Source organism: Fulmarus glacialis, unplaced genomic scaffold (assembly GCF_000690835.1).
Source record: "Fulmarus glacialis isolate BGI_N327 unplaced genomic scaffold, ASM69083v1 scaffold43793, whole genome shotgun sequence".
In the NCBI taxonomy this organism is placed as follows: Eukaryota; Metazoa; Chordata; class Aves; order Procellariiformes; family Procellariidae; genus Fulmarus; species Fulmarus glacialis.
In genome coordinates this window covers 29,664-51,788 of record NW_009205752.1, presented here as the reverse complement: position 1 = coordinate 51,788, position 22,125 = coordinate 29,664, and the positions used below count along the sequence as shown (strand labels likewise).

The 22,125-nt window shown below is 42.4% G+C and overlaps 2 protein-coding genes across 2 annotated transcripts in view; one reads left to right on the top strand and one right to left on the bottom strand.

The window, feature by feature from the left end:
- Nucleotides 1–6,191: 6,191 nt before the first annotated feature.
- GPR148 (G protein-coupled receptor 148) lies at nt 6,192–7,250 on the top strand. The gene has a single exon (XM_009575496.1). It carries the CDS (start codon nt 6,192–6,194, stop codon nt 7,248–7,250), a length of 1,059 nt encoding a protein of 352 aa, XP_009573791.1.
- Nucleotides 7,251–13,294: 6,044 nt separating this feature from the next.
- The window catches only part of KLHL6 (kelch-like family member 6), a 22,651-nt gene continuing 13,820 nt past the window's right edge, over nt 13,295–22,125 (bottom strand). Inside the window, exons 4-7 of the mRNA XM_009575494.1 lie at nt 21,702–21,939; nt 18,091–18,293; nt 16,364–16,577; nt 13,295–14,315 (exon numbers count right to left, since the gene is read on the bottom strand). Coding sequence (XP_009573789.1) covers nt 14,014–14,315; nt 16,364–16,577; nt 18,091–18,293; nt 21,702–21,939 — 957 coding nt within the window. The 3' untranslated portion in view covers nt 13,295–14,013. The remainder of the gene's footprint in view (nt 14,316–16,363; nt 16,578–18,090; nt 18,294–21,701; nt 21,940–22,125) is intronic.

The window sequence follows — 22,125 nt, the reverse complement described above, 5'->3', positions numbered from 1 at the left end:
CCAGCCACAACCAGAAGGACAGACAGCCTGAGATGGAAGGATGCTCTTAGGAGGTTGGTGGATGTATGTAGCTTCCTCATTTGAGAAGCCTTCTTTCAGGAGAAGGAGCTTTCTCCCTGACTTAGAGGAGGAGTCAAGGAGCCACAAATTCAGACGTGTATTTCTAGTTCTGCTCACGACTCTGTGTGATATTGAATGTGGATTTAATCTCTTCTGATAGTTGCTAAATCCTCAGATAAGAGTGATATGGTATTGTTCTTTACCTAAGGCCTCAGGTTTCTGCAGGTAACTCCTGTTGGTGCCAATGTTGTATAGTGTTTGAAATTCTTTTAGAAAGGTTCCTCACAAATTAAACTGCTTTAGGAAAGAAGGCTGATATTTTAAAAATAGGTCTTGTTTAGTAGGTCGTTTCTCCTGTTTCACAAATGCATTGTTATGAAAAGTAGGTAGGCAGGAGAGATCATTAAATCTAAGAAACAGTCTAGGATGGCTTCTCTTGGTGTCCCGTGAATCTCTCCATAAATGACCATGTAAACTAGCAGATGTTTGCCATAAATCCCTGGTCGTATCTGCAGCTTGTCACCTGAAAACATGTTAGTGGATGAATCATGTTGGCCCTTTCAGCACGAAAGAGGCATGGTGGCAGAGGAGGAAAACCTGTCTTGCTTTGCCTTGCCAGGCTCAGGAAATAAAAATGTGTGAATTCTGCTAGCTGTAGCTCGCAGCAGTCAGGGCCAAGCAGTGATCTGCAGGAAAGTAGGTGGCATCTGGGACTTACAGGCACTTCTTTTTTTCAGGTTGTGTTACTTCTCTAACCTTTTGTTGAAATATTTGTCAAATATTCCAAAATTCTGTTCTTTTGACATCCAGCTTAATGCTCAATATTGCACCTGCAAAGCAGATTTGGTACAAAATTCACCTTGGCTTTGTGATCACCATGGCCTGGTGGTATTTGGAAATAGAAAAAGTGATTCAGGGTTTTAATGCTGAGTCCTCCCAGTCTCTCAATGTCCTCTCTTTCATTTGGGAGCCTCATCAAAATGTCTTCCTATCAGCACCTTCTAATCTCTGTTTTCTTTTGTTTCAGGTTTCATTTGACCTTTAAAATCATTGTAATTTGAGCTTAGTTTTCACAAGCATTTCTTTACTTAACTTTAGTAATTGCTGTGCCTGGTTTGTGAACTTTGTATAGTCACGAGAGCAATGCATATGTCTCTTATCTATAGCAAATAACAAGCAAGACACTGAACAATAGTTCTGGAGGCAAGTGGAGACAGATAGCTGAGGCATGGAGACTAGGACAATAAGACTAGGACAGTCAAGCTGTACCTCTCCCCTGCGGTCCTGACCCTGAAGAGGCTTGCAGAAAAGTTTAGAGGGAATCTTAGAAAAAAGTTGTCTTCTAATTGACTTTCTATTTAAAGGAGAAGAAAAAGGGAAAGCTCAACCAGAAAAACAGTACAGTTAAACTGTTCTGATTACTTGTTTTTTCACTGCCAGCAGCTCATTTCCCCAGAGTGAGAATATGGGTACAGGCAGGAAATAATTACAGCTGGTTCTCTGCCCTGCTGGGAGGAGCTGGTCTGCTCATGGGCATTTGGCTATTCACAGCTGGGAGAGCTTCACCAGCAAATGAGATGCCTTCTGGACCTAGATAAGCCTGGAAGGGGGGCATTCTTGGAAGGAAGTTGGAGAAACTGCAATAGCACATGAAGGCTCCTGAGCTCAAGGCTCTGTTACTAAACATGGCTGGAACTATCCCCATGAAACAACATTCCAGTGAAAATGTTGATTTGTTGAACTCAACTGTCTCATCCAAAACACTTCTGTTCAAGGAGCTCTGGTGGACTCTGAGGCGGTCTTTATACACTGCTCTCCCTGATCAGTCTCTGGGGCAGACTCAAAGCACAGTATCATTTTCTAGGCTAGGACCTGGTGAGTGGTGCTGGAAGAGGCAGCCACGTTAAAGACTCCATGCTCATACTGAGACAGTGACGTGATGGCACCCAGGGAACCTCAGAGGCAAGTGTGAGCGTGCAACTTAGTCACACACTTCCCCTGGGTATCCTCTCCTAAGACATTCTCTTGGGATAAAGGGCTGGGGAAATCTTAGTATTATTCTGGTTGGCTTCCCTTTCTTGTATGGTGCTTCCCTGTCATGGCAGCAGTGTGCTTATTGACTTGTTGAATGGATTAGACTAAACTCATTGTGAAATAGGAAGCTTCCCTATGTGTGTACACAGTTACGTCCATACCAACTACTGTAAGACAGTAATATTTCTGACCTTTTCTGTTCAATTTGACAATACCTGTTTATAGTCAGTAACAGAATATAATGTAGTACAGTCTTTGCTGGATTTACAGTGTTCAGTATGGCTGAATGCATGCTTTCTAGATCTCCCAAACTCAACGGATAAGATAACTAAGCTTTCAGTGGGATGTTGATTGAAGCAGAAATGAGTAAAGTAATTAACAGTGTGTGATTCAGTTTGAAAATCAATACAGACTGTATTGAACCAGAATAAGAGCCAGAAGAGGGGCTGCTAATACTGTAGGTCTGAATCAGCAAGATACGTAAAAAGTGCATCCACCCAACGTAAATTTACCAAAGAGCATTTAAAAAAAAATCAATAACTGGAGCATTAAGGACAGGTTTACAGGAAATTGCAGGAGAATCATTCAAGCTGGCACCATAAAATATTGAACACTGAGGCGCAATGGCAAGGAGCTGTCAAAGTTCAGTATCCTTAGGAGTGGTCTTCAGAGCTGCCATCCTCTTGCAAATGATCCAGATGTGAAAATGCCTCCTGAGCTCAAGAAAATGAAGAGACAGCAACCAGATATTCTCCAGAGCCATCTATTCTGGGTGTATATCAGTATGCCAAGACACCAACCTTTTAATTTTTTAAATCTAGCAGAACTGTACTGAACAGTTATAAGACCCTGTGGAAATCTGAGGGGGGTGGCTTTGGCTGGACTTGCCCAGGTCTGATGGGGTTGAATCTGTCTTTCAGTTATTTGCTATTTTCCATTTTTGTAAAACTAAAGCCTGCCTACACTCCTAAGACTTTATAGCACAGTAGCACAGTTAAAGCCGAACAAGCCCAAGCCGTGGGGCTTACTCTGCCATCCGTAGGCTGTAGCAGACAAATAATTGAGCGCAGGATAAGCAAGGCTGTGAACTTGTGATGTCTCATGGGCTCTGCGGTACTCTTTGCATGGGGACTAAAAGAGAGTCATGAGCTACTTCACATTTGTCATGAGGATCTCTGAGCTGAGAGTGAACCCGTAGTCAGCTACTGCACAACAATTGGCAAGTTCTTACCTTTGTTTACCCTTCACATTATTTACCTTACATTATTCACATTTACAAAGTGGATTTTTAAAAGGTGGTTCAGTTGAAGGTTGCTAGAGTTACCACTTTTGCTTTGTACTTTTCAGTTGTGAGGATGTCAGTGTTTGTTACCCTCCCAGATGTAGCTGGAACTTCTAGCCCATGATAACTAGCTCTTTTATCCAAGAGGAAGAAATAGCTCTGCTATAAGGATGTTGTTTTCAGGCATCAGGAGAAAAATAATTAGACTGAAAAAATAAGAACTATTTGTAAATTGAAAAACTATACATAAACAGCAAGCCCTTGAGAGATATCTTTCCAGAACTACAGTGCTGTATAACATCACTCTGTGAAATACTTGGCTGCATTAGACACTCCTATAAATGCCAGCAGATCACTGTATATTGTATTTGCATTTAGTTTCCTATCAGCCAAAAGTCTGCAGCTGAGATGACAATGAACTCTTTTGTTTGTTCCCATTTAATCCTAACCAGCTGGTGGAAAATACAGTTGTGATTTAATATGCAAACGAGAGAATCTGCCCATTAATAGGACATCCTTGGAATGCCAAGAGCTGGGAGGCAGCAAACATTTCCACCGTTAACAGAGATCTGAAATTATAATTGGAGGCGATTCATACACACTTGAGTTTTCATTGCTTCCCTTCCATTTTGCAATAATAGTATAATTCAACAGTTTGGGTGTTTGAGTGCTACTGTCTACTTAAGGTACTAACTGTGTTGCAACTCATTGATAGATGCAGGGCATGATCCTGAAGCCAAATGTATAATTGCGTCAATATTGTTCACACACTTTTCAGTGGATGCAGGATTGAGTGAGCAAAAATAATCACCTTCTGTTTTGCCCAGGCACCATAGCAACTGAAATGCTGTGCTTAAAATTATCGTTATTTTTTCCTCCTATCCCTTTGTTCCATATGGTGCAGCCTGTCAAACTGTCTTAACATGCAGCTCCATGGATGCCAGCTATCAATGTGTAAGGAAATGAAATGTGCACAAGATTTGATGGCTGATGCTGAGTTTCATAAGCTATCTGCTTTATTACTTGGCACACCCTGAAACAGCACGTCCATGGCACAGCACGACTTTCTGCAAGGTGAGACTATGCACTGTCTCACACGAATGGAAGCATGCTGCATTTCTATTTGTTGTCAAAGTGTTTAAGCATGCTGGTAGTGCTAGGGAAATAATGAATAAGATAATGCCATGTTAAGTAAGGAGCTGCATTCCCTCCGCTCTTGTAGTGTCAGTAGTAGAATCTGTATTACTTGAAAGGAGAAGGAAGATCATACTTGAAACAATAATTAAAGATTTGACCATGCTGGTAAACATGGGAAGTCCTGGTAGACTTGTCAGGACTGCCAAAAGGGTTGTCTCAACTTAGACATTTTTATTTTTAGGCACCTAAATAAATAATATAACTTCAAAACAACTGAGCAGCCAGCAGACTCCTTGTTCTGGCTATTTTATCAGACCTTTGACTTGTGCACACACTATTTTTCAAATACTGGGAGTAATCCTTTGATGTTTACCATTACATAAAAAGCTGCAGGATAGCCCTGCACCACCAATGAGAAGAGCACCTAGACCTCTTGACAAAGCTGCATGTTCTGCAGATCTCTTGTCTTTGCTGCTTATGTCCTGTGTAAACAGCAAAGTAATGTAATGTCGTAGCAGCCGTGCGCTGCTTTGTGCAGTGAACACAAGAGTAAGCAACTGCAGGAGGTGTAGGCAATGAAATAAAATAGTGCTGCTATGCCCGCTTTGCATCACACAAGATGATGAACAACTGCATCAATACAGTCTTTTTGATTAAAATTAAACATTATTAGCCAATGTTGAGCCTATTAAAAAAAAAATCAGCTTTTCTTCTGATCGGACCACGCCTGGAAGAACTTGAAGAGTTCCTTCTACGCAGTCCAGATCCTTCACAGTTCTCTCATTGCACCCCCAGCTCTGATACTGAGATCTGATAGTAAAAGCAGTGCAGTACAGCAGCAGTGTGCTGGCCAGCAAGCCAAGATTTGGTCTCCAAATGCACATTGGAAATGCCAAGTCTGCTGTAGGGTATGCTGGTACATTATAGTGTATGTCACTCATCCCAGACAATTCACAGGTTGACTGCAAGTCTGCAATAGATGGAAATTCAGTATTTGTACATCATGCATTAAAAAAGGCAGGGGAAGGCTTATCATCTATAAATAACGTGATTTGATTCACTGAAGCGAAAATGTTTGTCATCTATAAATGAGATAATTTCGTTCACTAGAGCCATTGTGATACAATTTTACAACAGGATTGAGAGCCATTTTTATTGATCACTTCGAATAGATTGTGTTGTTGCATACAAATTGGTACAAAACATCACCCAATCACATTTATGACTCCTATATCAGTACACGTGGAATGTTGATCTGTATCATTGCATATTTGTTTAATCAAGCTAATACTTCATCTGCCTCGTTGGAGTGATAATGTGATGAGAACAAACTCAAATTACTGAAAATGATCAACCCATTCATTTCTGATCAAAGAGCTAGCTGAGGGATTTAGACTTTTTTTAAAGCACGCAAGGATTCATTCTCTTTTCTAAACATTAGATTTTGCAGAGAGAAAAGAAAATCTCCACTTTAGGCAAAAACATCTTTTGGCACCACAGAATCCACTTACAAGTTTCAACTTTCTGTCCTTGAGAAGAGCTGGTAGAATTGGCTACGGAAACCACTTTGCTTCCACAGGCTTCCTCCGCATCCTCTGCTTCATTTGCCTTTCTAAGAACTCAGTGTAGAAGATCTTGCTTTCTCCAACTCAGACAATCATCCCAAAATCCTAAGGAAATGGACTTCCCTGGCTGTGCTTTAGTAAAGAAAGCGAATGCAACTGCATACCGCCACAGGGAGACAGAGTTCAACAGTTCCTCAAATTTGGATGACATGTCTTTGTACTGTTTGCTGGAGGAAGGGGGTCTCAACCCATCAGGCAAAAACATGAAGATGTTTTTAATCCCTCCAGTTGTCTGCCTCGTGGCAGGTGTCCTCATCATTCCTACCATCTTGTTTGTGATCTTCTCTAGGTTTAGCATCCGTCGGGAAACAAGGTACATGCTGCTGGGAAATGCTCTGCTTTCTGATCTGATATACCTTTTGTTCTACACCCTGTCAGCTGCTCTCAATGCAGCATATGTACATCTCCCAAAGGAAGCTTGTGTCCTCCTATTATTTTTGCTGGCAGTGGCTTACTGTGGAGGATTGTTCACAGCTGCTGCAATAGTCTTGGACACATACATAGCTATTCTGTTTCCTTTGCGCTACATTGCTATTTTGCCTCCTTCACGAACTAAAAAAATTATTGTATTACTATGGATGTGTTCTGGGGCTTTCCCTGGGATTTTCTTCTTGGTGCTATCGAGCACTCACAGCTTTGTGCCCTATGTCCTGGAAACGTGCCCGGTTCCAGTAATACTAATATTAACTCTGAATGGGACTGATGCTGTGAAACTCTGTTTCTGGCTTTCTACCACGGTTATCTTTCTCTGCCTGTCTCTAATATTTTGTTGCTATGCTATTCTGTATTTTAAAACCAAACAATCGGGTATATGGGAGAGCATCTGCTCCAGAGCCAGTGTAACATTCTTAATGCACAACACTGTGTTATTTTTTTACTTCTTTCCACTCTTGGCCCTTTTTGTAGAATCATTCTTGTGCATTAACGTTGTCATGAGACTGCAGACAGGAATCTGGGTCTCCCTGACAGTCTGCAATGTCCTGATGATTCTGCCTAAAGTTTTGTTCCCTTTTCTGTATGGGCTTCGGTACAGAGAGATCTCAGCATCTCTCAAATCCATTGTCAGAAGGAAGCATCTTCACCTGGTGTCACCTGCTCCATCACCATCATGAGCCAACGCAGAGCACAGCCACAGCAGAGGAGTTGTCCTTACCTTGTTAGCATGCAAGCCTGACAAAGGCAGCTTCTGAAGAAGAAGTGATCTGAAGAAGAAGTGATCAACCCATGTCAGAGAAGACATGGATTGATCACTCTGCCTCCTTGGTGCCAGAAGGCCATAGATCTTTCATCACATCACAGTGTGGATGAAGTTCTAAGCTTTGTTCTGATGTGGGAAGGCAGTATCTTTTGGAGGAGATATTGAATCAAGATCATTTTCACCCACCTGTGGCAGATGCCTTTCTGGAAAATAGAAAATGAAAAATAGATGGTGCAAAGCAATGGGGTGCAAAGCAAAGGGAGTAACCACAGGTCTCTTGACAGCGTCACCTACAGCAGAGAGGATCCTTAACCAGATGTGCTGTGAACACAACAGCTATTTCTTTCAATCACAGTGTATTCTTGCAAGGTTGGTAGCCAATGTCCTATTCTTTAAAACATACACTCAGAGGTGCCTCTGGAAACTGCTGGACTCGGTGGAACGCTGTGCTTCATCTTGTGCAGTGTGCTAGCATATTAGCTGCCTTATGGATTCTGTCTGACAATCTGCAAAACACTGAATTTTTGTAAAATCTCAGTCTGATGGGAAGTCAGTTTCTGTTGCGCAGCCCAGCACATGACACTGTCAGGGAGTAACAGAGATGGGCTGCTCAGTGAGGGAAGATGGGAGCAGTGGGTGGCAGTGCCTCCCTGCAGGGTACAGTCCCGCTGTGCCCGTGCCGGGTGAGCCGGGCGGGTGGCCGCAGGGAGCCCGTGTCAGCCCAGAGCCCTGATCCCCTGCTGGGTCCGTACTGATGTGCCCAGGCCAAGGCTGAGCCCAGCAGCTGGGGTAGCAGGGCAGGAGCAGCGAGGTGTGAGGCTGGGCACAAGTGTACCCATAGCACGGCTCAGACATGGGTCGGGGTGAGGGAGTAGGCATAAACACTGTCCCTGGGTCCCTCCTGAGGCATTTCCCAGGTCTGTCTCACATAGATCTTCTTCAGCAGCCTGATCCCAGGTTACAGCCGCACCATATCAGAGCTGGTGTTGGGCACCTGCCACCAAACCCCTAGGAAGGTCAGGAGGAGAGGTTGCAGAGCCTGTTGATGTACTCAGGGGCAAGAAAGATGATATCTTGTAAGAGTATTTTAGGTTTTCCAGATCAGCCACCTACCTACAGAAGATGAGTGAAACGTATTTCTGATCTTTAAAGAAACCAAAATTTCATTAGACATAAATGTCAGTGTGGGAAATTTAAATTGCAGTGCTGTTCCTTGGACTTGAGAAATGAGCTTTTGTATTTCTAAAGATAATATTTTTAGAATTTGTTCTTTTTATACAAAAATACATTGGACTTAAAAAAAAAGGCATTACAAAATGGCCCTTGATTTCACCCTGTGCAATATTTCGCTTGTGTGCAGACTATCTCCACCTCCTGTTTGCTTAAAGCAATACACAGAAGGTGCTGAATGTGGCTTTTGGGTATTTCACACTCATCTGAGGAATTCCACTAAGTGTGAGCCAGGAGGAGATTGGTGTCTGGTTGCATGAGATGGTTTTTGACAATGAAGCCTGTTTGAGAGGTTCCTGCTTATCTCTTTCTCTCCTCATTCCCAAACTGCTTGTTAACTCTACTCACATTGTAGTGTCTGCTCTCTCCAGTTTGCTGATACAACTGCTTCTGGGGTTGCAGGTTAAAAATAACCCTCCAGAGAGAAGTGGTGTTGTTTTCATTTTAACTGAGATTATCCCAGTGATATGTTTTATAGCATGTTCTGCAAACAGCTGTGTCAGCACAACTGAGGGGGTAACAAATTCCAGTTCAGAGGTGGGAATGAGCAGGGACACCTTAGAGGCTTTGCTTCTAAGGGGCACTTCTTGTGTAAAAGCGTCTTTAAGGTAAAGTTGTTGCAGGTGAATGAACTGTATTATTATGTATTTGCTTTAACTATGGTTCTGTGCTTCCCTTATTTTGACCCAAAGGAACTTTAAATTCCTGAGCAATGGCTTTGTTTTCCAGAAAAAAACCCACATTTCTTCTCAGTCCTCTTCAATAAAAAAATAGGACCTAAAAGTTGCTTTTTACTGTCTGCTTTTATTTTTCTCCAAGATTAATGTACCGTAGACACTCTGCACACAAGCTATGTTTGTATAAAGACTTTAGTTTCAGCCTATAACAGGGCTCTTCCATAACACTAGGAAGGATGGGGAAAATGTCTGTATACTAGATCAGGTGCTTTCTGCTCAATCCCTTTAGCATGTGGTATGATCAAGAATGGAAGAGGTACTGATAACTCCCCAGGCCACTTGTATCCTGGGCCAAATCTTTATGCCAATGCCTGTTGGCAAAGATGCTGATAACTTATAAGTTGTTTTGTTCATGCAAAATTCTTTCAAGCTTTATTACCTAAAGTTTACCTATATTGTAAATTTTCATGCTAAGTAGCAAAGATAACTAGTAAACAGTATAAAGTAAGGTAGTTCTATATACAGCCATAGGTGACTTTGAGTAATAGGCTGCAGATTAATAGTATTTGATCTTCCTGCTAACCTTTGTCAATTATGAAGTTAATCTCCAGGACAGGCTCGGGTAGGATTATATTGCCAATTCTGTAACTTTTTCTTACATACACATCCCCTGGATATATTTAGAGACAGCTAGAAGTTTGGCGACACAAAGGACACTGAAAGAAAGAGGAAGTGAATTGGTGATTGTGGCAAGTTTATGTATGTATGAAATCTGTCTACAGTGATATCATAAGGACCAAGCAAACAAAACACTGCTTTGTGGAAATGACCTTCTAAGAAAGATGAATAAAATAATCTTATTCATGTCCTTGAAATTGTTCCCTAAAATGGGTGTTTGCCTAAGACAAGTTTTAGTTGAACTGAAATTAGTTAAGTTGAACTGAATTCTAAAAAGGTCATCTGCATTGCAAGTTTATGATATTTTATTAATCTACTTTAAGATGGTTTAACATTAGATAGGTAAGTTTTTCTTAAGTGACTGCTTGCAGACAACTTCTTACCATGGAATATTACTGTGCTGTTTGGTACAAAAGCAGTATGTTACAGCATGCATAGAAGAAACACACCATACACCTGAATCACTTGCTTTTGGGGATTTCCCCAATCTATCTGAATAGGACGAAAGGAGTCACCAGGGCAACATCACAAGCACTAGGTTCCTCTAATTCTTTTCATAAATGTCTTGAGTTTCATCTTAAAGATGGTTAGGCTTCTTTATTTGCCAGAACCTCATGGCTGTAGTGATTAGCTACCTTGTAAGGATGTCTCCAGATAAGCTCTGGAAATTCAAACTGAGACTATTTACCCAGCTATTGACCTCTCCGAGGTCACATAAGTGAAATTCTTGGATGTCACTGTGCCTGCCCAGCATTTTAATTTAAAGTGTAATAGAGAGCAGTTGACTTTAACATGTGATTTGGCAGCTGGGGGCAGTAATCCTTTAACAAATTGCAATAGCATGAATCACTAACGGTATTCTAATTTATAGCCTAAATATATTCCCGGTCAGTTTTTCCCTTCTTTTCTTATGCCAACATTGTCACTTCGCTTACCTCTTCCCTCTCTCAGTTGGATTTACAGTGCAGTTGACTGCTGTCTGTAACCTGCAGACTGAAGGGAGTCAGACCTCATTCCAGAGGCTGAGTCTGTGCCATGCAGCACCAGAGAAATAATTAAATCTGCAGTTAAATCTGTGCCTCAAATGAGATCAGTTTCAGTGTCACGAGATACGGAAAATCTCCAGGCAAGTAAACAAGCACACAGCTTTGGTTTTGGGGTTTAGTTCATTTGCAGCGATTTGAGTAATTATTCAGTAAAACTAATTAACCTCCTGCAGTTTTAGTAATTAATATTAGAGTGTCTACTCCTGCTCCATCAGTTGGCTGTGTCATTTTCGAAGGGAAGTTTAATATAGTAATAGGTCAAAAGGAAACTGGCGTTTGCCTGGTTGCACTCGAGGCAGCCCCGAGAACGCCGGGGCTGCGTCCCAGCACTGGGGAACAGCACCGGCTGCTCCTGAGACAGATCACACAGCTCCCGCAGGGAGTCGTCTGCTCTTTGCTTCGCTGGTTTCTGGTTTTGTACACCGAGACACTGTATGTCCTTTGGACAGAAACTGTGATTGTGGCCATTCCCTGTGGGAGGTAGGTATGTATGACAAATGAGAGAGAATCCAAGATAGGAAAAGGAAATTACAAGTTTCTTTGAAACTTGATTTCTGTTGTCTCCTGTCTCCACCCTCACCTCGCTGCTGGTACTGCTAGTTCTTGCCATTTTTTCCCAAGCCTTGTGATTTTTGGCATCTTCATAGAACCACTGATGCTGAATGTTTTTGTTTTTTAATATGCTTCTAGTCCTTCAGATTGCAACATGAGTCTGAAAGGTACAAAGAGAAGGGAGGCAAGTAAAAACAACTCTTCATGAACTCCTGTGAAACGTCAGAATTTTTGAGAGACTCCCATGAGTTAGGAGAGGGAAAGGAGCCAAGCTGTGGTTCTGCCATCCCGTGTTTGTCAGTGAGGGGTGGTCTGGCTCGTGCTTGCCCAAGGTCTGCAGAGGTGGCTGGGGAACCGCCACAGGAGAGACAAGAGGCTGTTTTCTGTCTCTGCTACTTGGAGTTAAGAATTTGTATTTAGAAGTTTATTTGGACATTTTTCCAACTCAGTGGGTTATTTTTTCCCAAGGAAAAAAATTTAAGTTTTGCTACTGACATTGCAGGGAGAAAATCAGCAACCAGCTCCTGAGGGCTACTGGTTTTTAGGATGATTCCCAGTAGGAAGAACTGGTCAGCTTCAGCAGCCGCTATCATTAGTTTTGGCAACAGGTAAAGATACAGAAGTGCAGCTCCTCAAGGGGAAAGGGAGACCACCCCCATTCATCCACCTTCTCTGTCCCTGTATACCAGCCAGCACTGCTAGCCAAATCAAAGCTTGTAACTGTTCTTCACAAAAACCTTTTGAAACGAAATTCTCTTTTTAGAGGGCATTTCTTCATGCAGAAAAGTAGAGCAGGATGGAATAATCCGGGCCAGCGGGGAAATGTGAGAAGTGCTGCACCCTGCAGAACGACAGGAGTATTAAGAAGGAAGAGGACGAATTTTAAAAATAAAATAAAAATGGAAGGACTGTAGGAAGATTAGAGTAAGAAAATGTGGGGATTGGCTGGAATTACAGAAGTGAGTTTCAAGGCATGGGGAAATTGCAGAAGAGACAGGATTTCTCGCAGTCTTTCTGAGGGAAGGACACAATGGAGACCTGTTGAGGGGCATGCACCTGCCCCACGGGCTGCGACTGCCCCGCTCAGCCTGCACAGTTGCGGCAGACTCACCAGTACAGTCTGGGGCCCTGCCGTACTGCTGTGCACTCTGGCATTAGTGTGCTGAAATTCAGGAACCCATGTTCTTTTCTCTGCCCAACATGAGAGAAATATTATTTTTAATACTGTATAAGGCAAAAGGAGACATTACAGAGAGGGAGAGAGGCTGGAAGGAGTCACTGCTCTGTGGTGCTTGGACAGATTTGTTTTGCAGTGTTTTCTGCCTTGATTTAATGGTGAGTTGGCTCCTTCCAGCAACTAGGCAGGGGAGGAGGGACGGGAATATGTTCCCAGCCTTTGGCCAAGAGTGTCCCAGAACGTCCCGGGCGTGACCTCTTCAATGTTTATTTTTGTTTCTCTACAACTGACCCAGATGCTGGGACTTCAGACTCGGGCTCTCCTGCCCTGTTGAACATTTGCCCCTTCTGGTACAGCATGTGACGGTCCCAGGAATCAGGCTGGGAGTACCTGGAACTGTTTTTCTCCCCAGCAGACTGTTCTGTCCGTTTGCATTCCAGGAAATCAAAACTCGTGAGAAAAAGCCTGGGAGAGCAGTGCCACCCAGTGGGGACGGAGGCAGGGGTGCGAGCAGCCGGGGGCACCCGCACTCCACTTGTGTACAGCAACAGCGAGAGGAAAAAGCCCTTCAGGCAGAACACCCAGAATAGAACAAAAGGGAAGCTAGGTTTTGGGTTGCTTTATTAGAAAACAGCTACAATGAATGTTCAGTGGAACCAGATTAGCGTTCATTTATATTTGCAGCCTATGCAGTATCTTTCTTGGGAATGACAGCAAGGTTTGCAAACAGAGATGGATTTTTTTGGTCACGCAGAACTGAAAAAATTAGAAAATGTCTTCAAGCAAACAAACAAACAAACAAAACAGTTTTAACTTAATCTAATGTGCCAACCACTGGAAAAAAGCGCAGCTTTGGAGGAAACAACATTGCATTTCACCAAAGTTACAAATCTTTCATACCAAAAAGCATCTTCTCTTTTTCACTAGTAGGTGCTGCAAATCCAACTTAACACAATAAATAGTTAAACAAACTTCAGGACTAGGCTGAGCCAGTTCAAGCATGTTTCAGGGCAGATATAGCTGGGAAGAAAATTTCCCACCTACACATCACATTTCTTTGCCTGATTGGAGGTATTGTGTTGGCAGGAGTAAACTACAGCTGGTCCCTTTGTTTTTCTGTGGAGGGAAGGAATTAAGATAATTTAAGGATATACTGTACAGAGGAAATGCAAGGGCTGAGCATATATACAGATACTCCCTAGAGGACCCTCGTGGTGGTATTTCCATCCATTGCTACCTGCAGCTAAAAAACATCATCATTGCAGTCTGTGTCACAGGGGCATGGAGGTATTGGGTTTCTTTACAGTTCTCCTATGGTCAGACAGAAACTGCCCCAGGCACAATCCTACGGACGTGCGTGTAAGACTTCCTGAGGGTAACGCTCCCGTGATGAGACACCCCCCGAGGCAGGACACACTCTTCTGTCAGCTTCTGAGTTTCAGGGTCCCAGCACAGCACTGTCGCAATGACTTCGTTCTTTTCATCTCGGCCCCCAGTGATAAACAGCTTGTTGTTGCAAGGAGAAATCCCACAACTGGCTCTCTCATGGGTGAACTGAGTCACCAGGCACCATGTGTCTTCCTCAGGGCTGTAGGAGTAGAGTGCTTTCATTGCCCCACCTGGAGAGGAAATGGATATCAGTCTGCACCAGCCACTCCTGTAAGAGATTTTAACTAAACCACCCACTTCAACAAGGCTCCATTCCTGACATTTGTAAGAATGATTTATGCCCCAAAGCTAAGAAAAAACAAGGTCACAGGATACTTTATTGTTTTGAAAGCCAGATCCACAGAAGGCCACTTATTGTTCATAAGGCTGTGGATTTTAAGCCCAGAACAAACTGCTGTGGTAATGCAGTGTGAGCACAGCGCACCCAGCAACAGACCTTTCTCATACCTGCTGCTTCAGCTAAGGACACAGCTTTAGAAAAATACAATCTTGTTTAGAAGAGCTTAGATCATGAAGGACTACGTGTGGTAAGCTGTCACTATTAGAAATAGGTACATGATTTCTTCACTGACTCCTCTAACTTCAGTGTCCATCTACCCATTAAACCTTCTGCCTGGAGCTGGCTATTTTCAAAAGCCCATTCCTCGTTTAGGGGTTTGTCAGTCTGGACTCGTAATCTTCTTATGGGTAAGCTAAACAGAGAATGACCTTTAGTTTCTCCATGTTTCCCAAATCTGCAGTGATTCTTGAAACTTTCTGTGCACCTTCTCCAATTTTGCAGGGTCCTTTTCTTTTGAAAAATGGTCAATACCTCAGTACCCAAGAAAGGCTATGGAAATATATTCCCTCCTGAGAGTACCAACAGCTGAACGGTTCTTATTCTGAAATTTGCAGGGCTGGGTCTGTCTTCAACTGTATAGAATAGGGCTGGGGAAACCTTGAAGCCATGGTCTTATGCATGAGTTGCAACAATGCCTGGGATCCTACCTGTTGGCAAAGTGAGCATTTATCTATTGTAGTTATAATAAATGTTGGTTTTGACAATACTAATCCAGTACTTCAGGGATGATCAAGTCACTGTGAGGTGACTTAAACAAGTTTTATTTCCCAATTGGAGCAGACTGAAAACATACACGTTAGTTACAGTGATTCATCTGGCAGTTGGTAGTTCATCAGTCTGGGTAATTTGATTGCTTTGGATGCAGTAACCAAATGCTCTTTTATCTTTTAAACCTCAGGTGGGGCTGGTTTCTATCCAGATTGAACTAGATTTGTTTCTCAGATACGGAAACAATAGGTTTTCTGGTGAAAGATGCTGAATGAATGTAACTGGAGTATCATGTCAAATTTTATTGGGAGTTGTATCAGCTAGCCCGTAAGTCACGCCTTCTCTTTCTGTCTCTCATCTTGTACCAAGAGGGTGATGTCAATCCCTGTGCTGAGGAGAAGCACAAGGTATTCACATATACACAACATGCACGCATATATATGTATATGTGCACACACATGCATGTTATCAATCTCCCTTCAGAACACCATTTACTATTTGGTGATACCCTGGCTCTATGCCAGCCCTCAGCACCATATTGATTATACTGCAAGTGAGAAACTTTCTGTGCCAGGGCTGGCGGGGGGCAGAATTCTTCAGAGCTCCTGCTTTGGAAACAAATGTTCCTCTTCCCTTCTTTTGGTTTTTCCAGCACCATCTGGAGATGTGTGCAGGCTGCCTCCTCCCTCCACAGTTCAGCTTACCACCATTAAACTCTTGTTCTTCCATCTTTGCTTCCAGTTCTGGCAATTGACTGAATTAACACTAAGTGCGATCTAGTGAAGAGGTCTGGGTCTTTGGGTATCAGTGGCTCTGCTCCCATGACCTGCTCCTAGTACTCATATCCCTACATAAATCCTGTGCAATGCCCCTGGAGAGGAGAGGGGACATGATGTAGCCATGAGGTCATGCCCTTGCCACTATGAACCCGCCTTTGGAGGCCTTAAGTTGTCTCTGGGCTAGCTCCAGTTTTCCAAGATACCTACCACGCTAACAGGGAGTTTGACTTGGTGACTCTTCACTACTGTTTGTAAATGTGCTGGATTCACTGAGCTTAACAGGAAGAGCCATATGACCATTTGGTTACACTCCATAGAGTTTATGGGTAAAACTAACACACAGAAACAAGCCCTGCTGTGTCTAGACAAGAAGGATTAATGCTTCACCTACCCACAACATAAATGTGATCACGGAAACTTGCGGCATTGATGCATTTGGCTTCTACTGGCATGGCAGCTTTCAGGCTCCACATGTTGGTCACAGGGTCGTAGCACTGAGTCTTGTCCGTCGCCAGCTTCCCGTTGGGTCCTCCCCCGATCACGTAGAGTTTCTTCTTGTAGCTCGCTGCTGCAAAGGAGCTTACATTGACCATGAGCGGAGCAGCCTGTATGACCGTAAAAAATCATTAGTAACCATTTTGATTTCAAATAGTCAGACGGATGCCTACGGGGTAGGAGCCTGTGGGTTAAGTCAGACATCCCTGTTAAGATGATCAGTAGGGTTCAGAAGGTGACATTTCTAGGGATAAGGGAGAAGTATGTTTCAGCTTTTTCTTAAGACTGTAAACCCCTTAAAAAAAAATGTTCTGTTCAAATGCTGTTATTAAAATTAAAATTAATTGTTGTCAACAATTTAAAAGCTAGGAAATGTCAGAAATGCCCCAAATCTCCTTTACATACTTATGTACATTGAAAAAACATAAGAAACTTGTTCATCCTGATCTTTCTACTTGCAGCTGTGATTGTTAGATTCCTCTGCATTGCTTTGTATCATCTAAAAACTAGGGTTTGTATCTGCCATTATGATGCCTAATCTCATTAATTTAATGGATTAATTGGCTGCCTAATACTCTCCTCATTACTTGAAGTACAGTTAATAGAACTGGGGTTTTTCCACTCTGTTTACCTTGAAACCTGTACTTTCGACTTAAATGTATAACCCATACCGTATGTAATGCACAGGTTGATACACGTTTGTCCTGGTTTCGGCTTGGATAGAGTTAATTTTCTTCCTAGTAGCTCGTATAGCACTGTGATTTGGATTTAGTATGAATAGTGTTGATAACACACTGATGTTTTAGTTGTTGCTAAGTAGTGCTTACACTAGTCAAGGATTTTCAGCTTCCCATGCTCTGCCAGGTGCACAAGAAGCTGGGAGGGAGCACAGCCAGGACAGCTGACCCAAACTCACCAAAGGGGTATTCCATACCATATGACGTCATGCTCAACATATAAAGCTGGGGGAAGAAGAAGAAGGGGGGGACGTTCGGAGTTATGGCGTTTGTCTTCCCAAATAACCGTTATGCATGATGGAGCCCTGCTTTCCTGGAGATGGCTGAACACCTCCCTGCCGATGGGAAGTAGTGAATGAATTCCTTGTTTTGCTTTGCTTGTATGCGTGGCTTTTGCTTTACTTATTAAACTGTCTTTATCTCAACGCACGAGTTTTCTCACTTTTACCCTTCTGATTCTCTCCCCCATCCCACGGGGGGGAGTGAGCGAGCGGCTGTGCGGGGCTTAGTTGCCGGCTGGGGTTAAACCAGGACAATGTTATATATATATTATGTATCAAAGCAGTAGTTTTCGGCCTGTGCTCTGGTTCATGTATACTATGTTCTTACTCACTGATTTATGGACTACTAGCTTTAAAAGCCAATTAAGAAAAGGAAAGTTAGGCATTAGACATCTCACAGGCAATGATTGGCAGGCAATCCTGCGATTTTTACTTTCTCAAGGATAGGTAATTCTATAAAAAAAATATTTAGGGTTTTTACAGACCAGAAATACTTAAAAGAATTGTACTAGATCCTGTCTTGTTCATTTTTATGATTCAAAGCCATAACATTTTCTGATTAAAATGTTCCAAATGAGTAAAATGTTATTGATGCAGTATCTTACCTCTGACCAGCAGTTATGAAAGGGATCATATGCTTCCATGCTGTTGATTCTCTGCATGCCATCGAAACCTCCAATGACATATACTTTGCCACCCAACACAGCCATTTTATGCCTCCATCGCCCAATATTTAGATACTCAATTTGTATCCATTTGTTGATGGAGGCGTTGTATTTCCAGACATCATGCTTTGTTTCTTTGCCACCTGCAGTGTACATGACACATGTAAATATGATAGCATAGCTTGTATTTACTCAAGATCTCCAATATGTTTAAATTTTAAAATGTTCTCTCACAATAGAAAATAAATCATTGGTCCTTACTATTAGCTTCTTAATTACCTATACCAATGGCCTGGCCCTGTTATACAAGAAGAAAAATTCTGCATTTAGTTTACTTAATAGTGAAGGAAACTCTGAACATTTCTACAAATATTCAATAACGATAAATCACTGTTCCCCACTTTATCTGACCACAAACACTTTCATTTGAATACTGCGTGAATGACCAACCACACACAGCATGGTGATATGCAGGTGATATTTGTGCACCACCAGAGCTTTGCAGGATGCTGGGAAGTGACAAATAAACAAACGTGATTTAAATAAGATAGTGGAGGATGTTGCCATTGGTAGTGCCAAATCCCTCAAAGACAGGCCTGCAGTGGGGAACTGCTAGTTTGCACAGGGTAGATCCAGACAGCTAGCCTAGTGGTTTGCATCATAAAATAGAAGGCCTGACTCTGAACTCCTAATCTCCTGTATGACACGTCAGAAGTTTTACTATTCAACCTTGGGACCATATGGCTGGGATCTTGGTTTTGTACCTCTTCTTCTGATCTCTTTCTCTACTGACTTGGATTTGCTTCATATTTGTAAATTGAAGATCAGAATTGGACCCTGCAAACTCATTCTAGAGCTGACTTGCAGGTGACTCTTTACTCGTGCTAAAGCAGAGAGCAGTGTTTTAAACAAGCACTTTTGTTTGCATATAATTTTTGGTGTAACTGCAATACAAATAGAACTAGTTAAGCCTGAAACTGCATTTACAGGCTGAGTAGCTTATTCCATCATCTGCAACCTGATTAAACATTTGCTTTACTGGTGAATTTACTGAAAAGAGAATTCATATTCCATTGAGAAAGTGTCTGCCTTCATTGGTATTCTGTACTGCAGCCAGATCACTGCAAAGTGATGGAGCTCATCTCTGGGCCAAATAGCAGATTGAATAGAAGATAATTAGCATGCTAGAAAGAGTCGTTTGTAATGCTTTTGTCTCAGTATTTTTCACATGTATGCGCTGAATTTTATTTGCACTCAAATAGCTGAAGTGGTTGAAGGGCTTGAATGCAGCATTCATGGTTACAATGGGGCTGAGAGGCTGCAGGTGTTTGCCTTACCCTCTCCCTTGAAATTCCCCTTTTACATGAGCTTGTTCTTTCCTGCGCAGGCTGAAACTCTGGTAGGAGCCTGAGCTGGACAGAGCAGGTGAATTTGCTGCACATCAGGGATCAGGAGACGGGGAGAGATTTTTGAGAGAACTGGACATTAATTTTGTTTATTTATTTTGTTTTCTTTCTCTAGACCACAGTTGTTTCTAATTTGAGGAAAAATTGTAACTAAATTAGTAAAAGTAACAGAATGGTGAGTGATAATTCATGTCATTTTTAGTTACACTACTAATGTAGTGTTTCAGTCCATCCAGTCAAAGCATTTAAACTGTTCAGGGAAATGGCGAACTAAAAGTAGTCATAATCTTGTGCAAAGAACTTTCCTATTGTTCAGATGCTAAAAGAGCAGGGAAGACTCCAAACTGTACCCAGATACCAAGGGAAATGAGCACGTGAGAGGGGAGGTCAAGCTAGGAAAGAACCAAGTCACAGGAGCTAAAAGAAAGAAAACAGGAGTAGAAGGACACTCAGGAGGCAGATGTTTAATTGGGATTGAGCCACTAATAATTTCATTTAGCTGGAAAGAAACTACTGACTTTGGTCCACTCAGCCCTTTATTTGGGTGGGAAGGGTGAAAAGCAGGTGGGAGAAAGGCTAAAAGGGAATGGAAGGGGGGAGTCAAAGATGTGAAATTAAGCAGAGAAGGAAGAAAGAGGACCGGTGAGAACAGCAGCAAGAGGAAAGCCAGCTTAGACTCACCATAGCAGGGGAGGTGTTAGCCTGGCCTGGAGGTAGCCTGGATAGAGCATAAAAGAAAAGCGGAGAAGAGACACTGGAAAAGATGTCAAGAATAAGAGGAAGCAAAAAGCCTGTGACCTTGAAAAAGAGGAAAGGGTAAGAGATTAAAGGCAAATGGAAAAGAGACCTCTCAACTCAAGGGTGTGAAGGTGTGAGGGATGTTCCCTAGTCGGGATGTTTGACTTAGGTTCCCCTCTACTGCTAACTTTTAACAGAGGCTCTGTCACCAGGGTAAAAAGAAACTCCTTATGGTGGGCTGAAAGGAAAAACCTCCTTTATTTCTAACTAGGGAAGGAATAATCTAATTCTTATCCCAGGATAAAGATTTAATAAACTTTAAATTATGGAATGAGGGGATAAAAATATGTGGATTCCCAAAAGGGAGAATGCAATGCAAGATATTTGAATAAAGGCAATGGACCACTATTCACACTTAAGCAAAGCTTTCACACTTTAGCCCTCCTTCCTCCTTTCCACTGTCCTGTTTTAAGTGAACATAGAATTTGGTGGATGATTTTGCGGGAAAAAGTGTCCTACCCATGGAGGCACTGCTCTGTATCATGGTCTGTGACGTGACAGTGATTATCAGTGTGCTATCACTTTTCCTTTGGAAAGCAGAACGAGATCATCAAACTTGTTTTTGACCAATCAAAACCAGCTGTCAAACTGACTAGCAAGCTTGAGTTTAATCTTTTTGATTATCAAAGTAAAAACTCTGTAGCTCCAGGATCAAACCCCTACATAGAACTCAACTGTATTTGTGGGGGAAGTTAAATGTGCCTCCTGAAGCTGCCAGGATGAGGGCCTGCACATGTTAAGTTCAGATCCATGCTGTGTGTCTGGACCATTGGGTTTCATCTGGCTTTGACAGTTAGTATTGCCATTAGCAAATGGGCACTTCTAGAGTCCTGTCTGATCCGCTGTTGAAGTGCTCCTGAAAGTGCAGTTTTCGGGTAGCAGCCAAACAGCAGTGACTACTCCTGCAGGTTCGTGACTGATCCTGATTGCAGAGTGACTGATTGCAGAATGAGTCAGATTCTGGCAGGTTTTTGCTTAAGCATGTGGAGCTGCAAATGGACTTGTTACAAGAAGATGCTGGTGCGATTATTCTTCATTTTATGTTTGGTAAACTGTTCTCAGGGGCCCTTCCGTGACCACAGTCACCGAGTGTTTAGGGTGCCGCACACAAGTAGCTGTGCATATAGATTAATATTGTTTGAACAGGAATCCTGTGCTAAAACCAGGACTAGGCTGTGTCCTCACACATCCAGCGCTTCTCTGGAGCCTGTTCAAAGCCAAAGCATTAGGAATACCTGTAGTGCTTAATTCTCCTAAAGCTGCCTCAAGCATGCTCTTGATAAAAGCTGGAAATAATTGTGAGAACCCTCTGCTCCCCTCTTCCACTCCCAATGTCTTGTTCCTTACCCGATATGTAGACTTCATTTTTTAGCGTAATGCATGCAAACTCCACCCATTTTTTAGTCTCATTTTCCGTCTCCTGCTCTGTGATTGGTAATTTTGCTACTTCCAGGCGGCTTCTTCTCAAAGGATCCAGGCAAGTCACTTCTGCTACAAACTTCTCATCTTTTGTACAGCCCCCTATGATCATAAACACCTCAGACTGGAACTCGTGCATCCTGGGCTTGGTTCTTTCTGTAATAATCTAAATGCAAGCAAGACAGTGTGAGTACACAGGGCACTTACACCTACAATTACAGAAAGGTCTGGTGACCTTTTTTCTGATTACCTGTTTTGCAAATCACAACTGGCTTACATCAGCTGAACCAATTATCAAATGCTCTCTAAGTTGAAAGCCTGGAAAGCATCCTAGAAGCATTCAGTAGAGGTT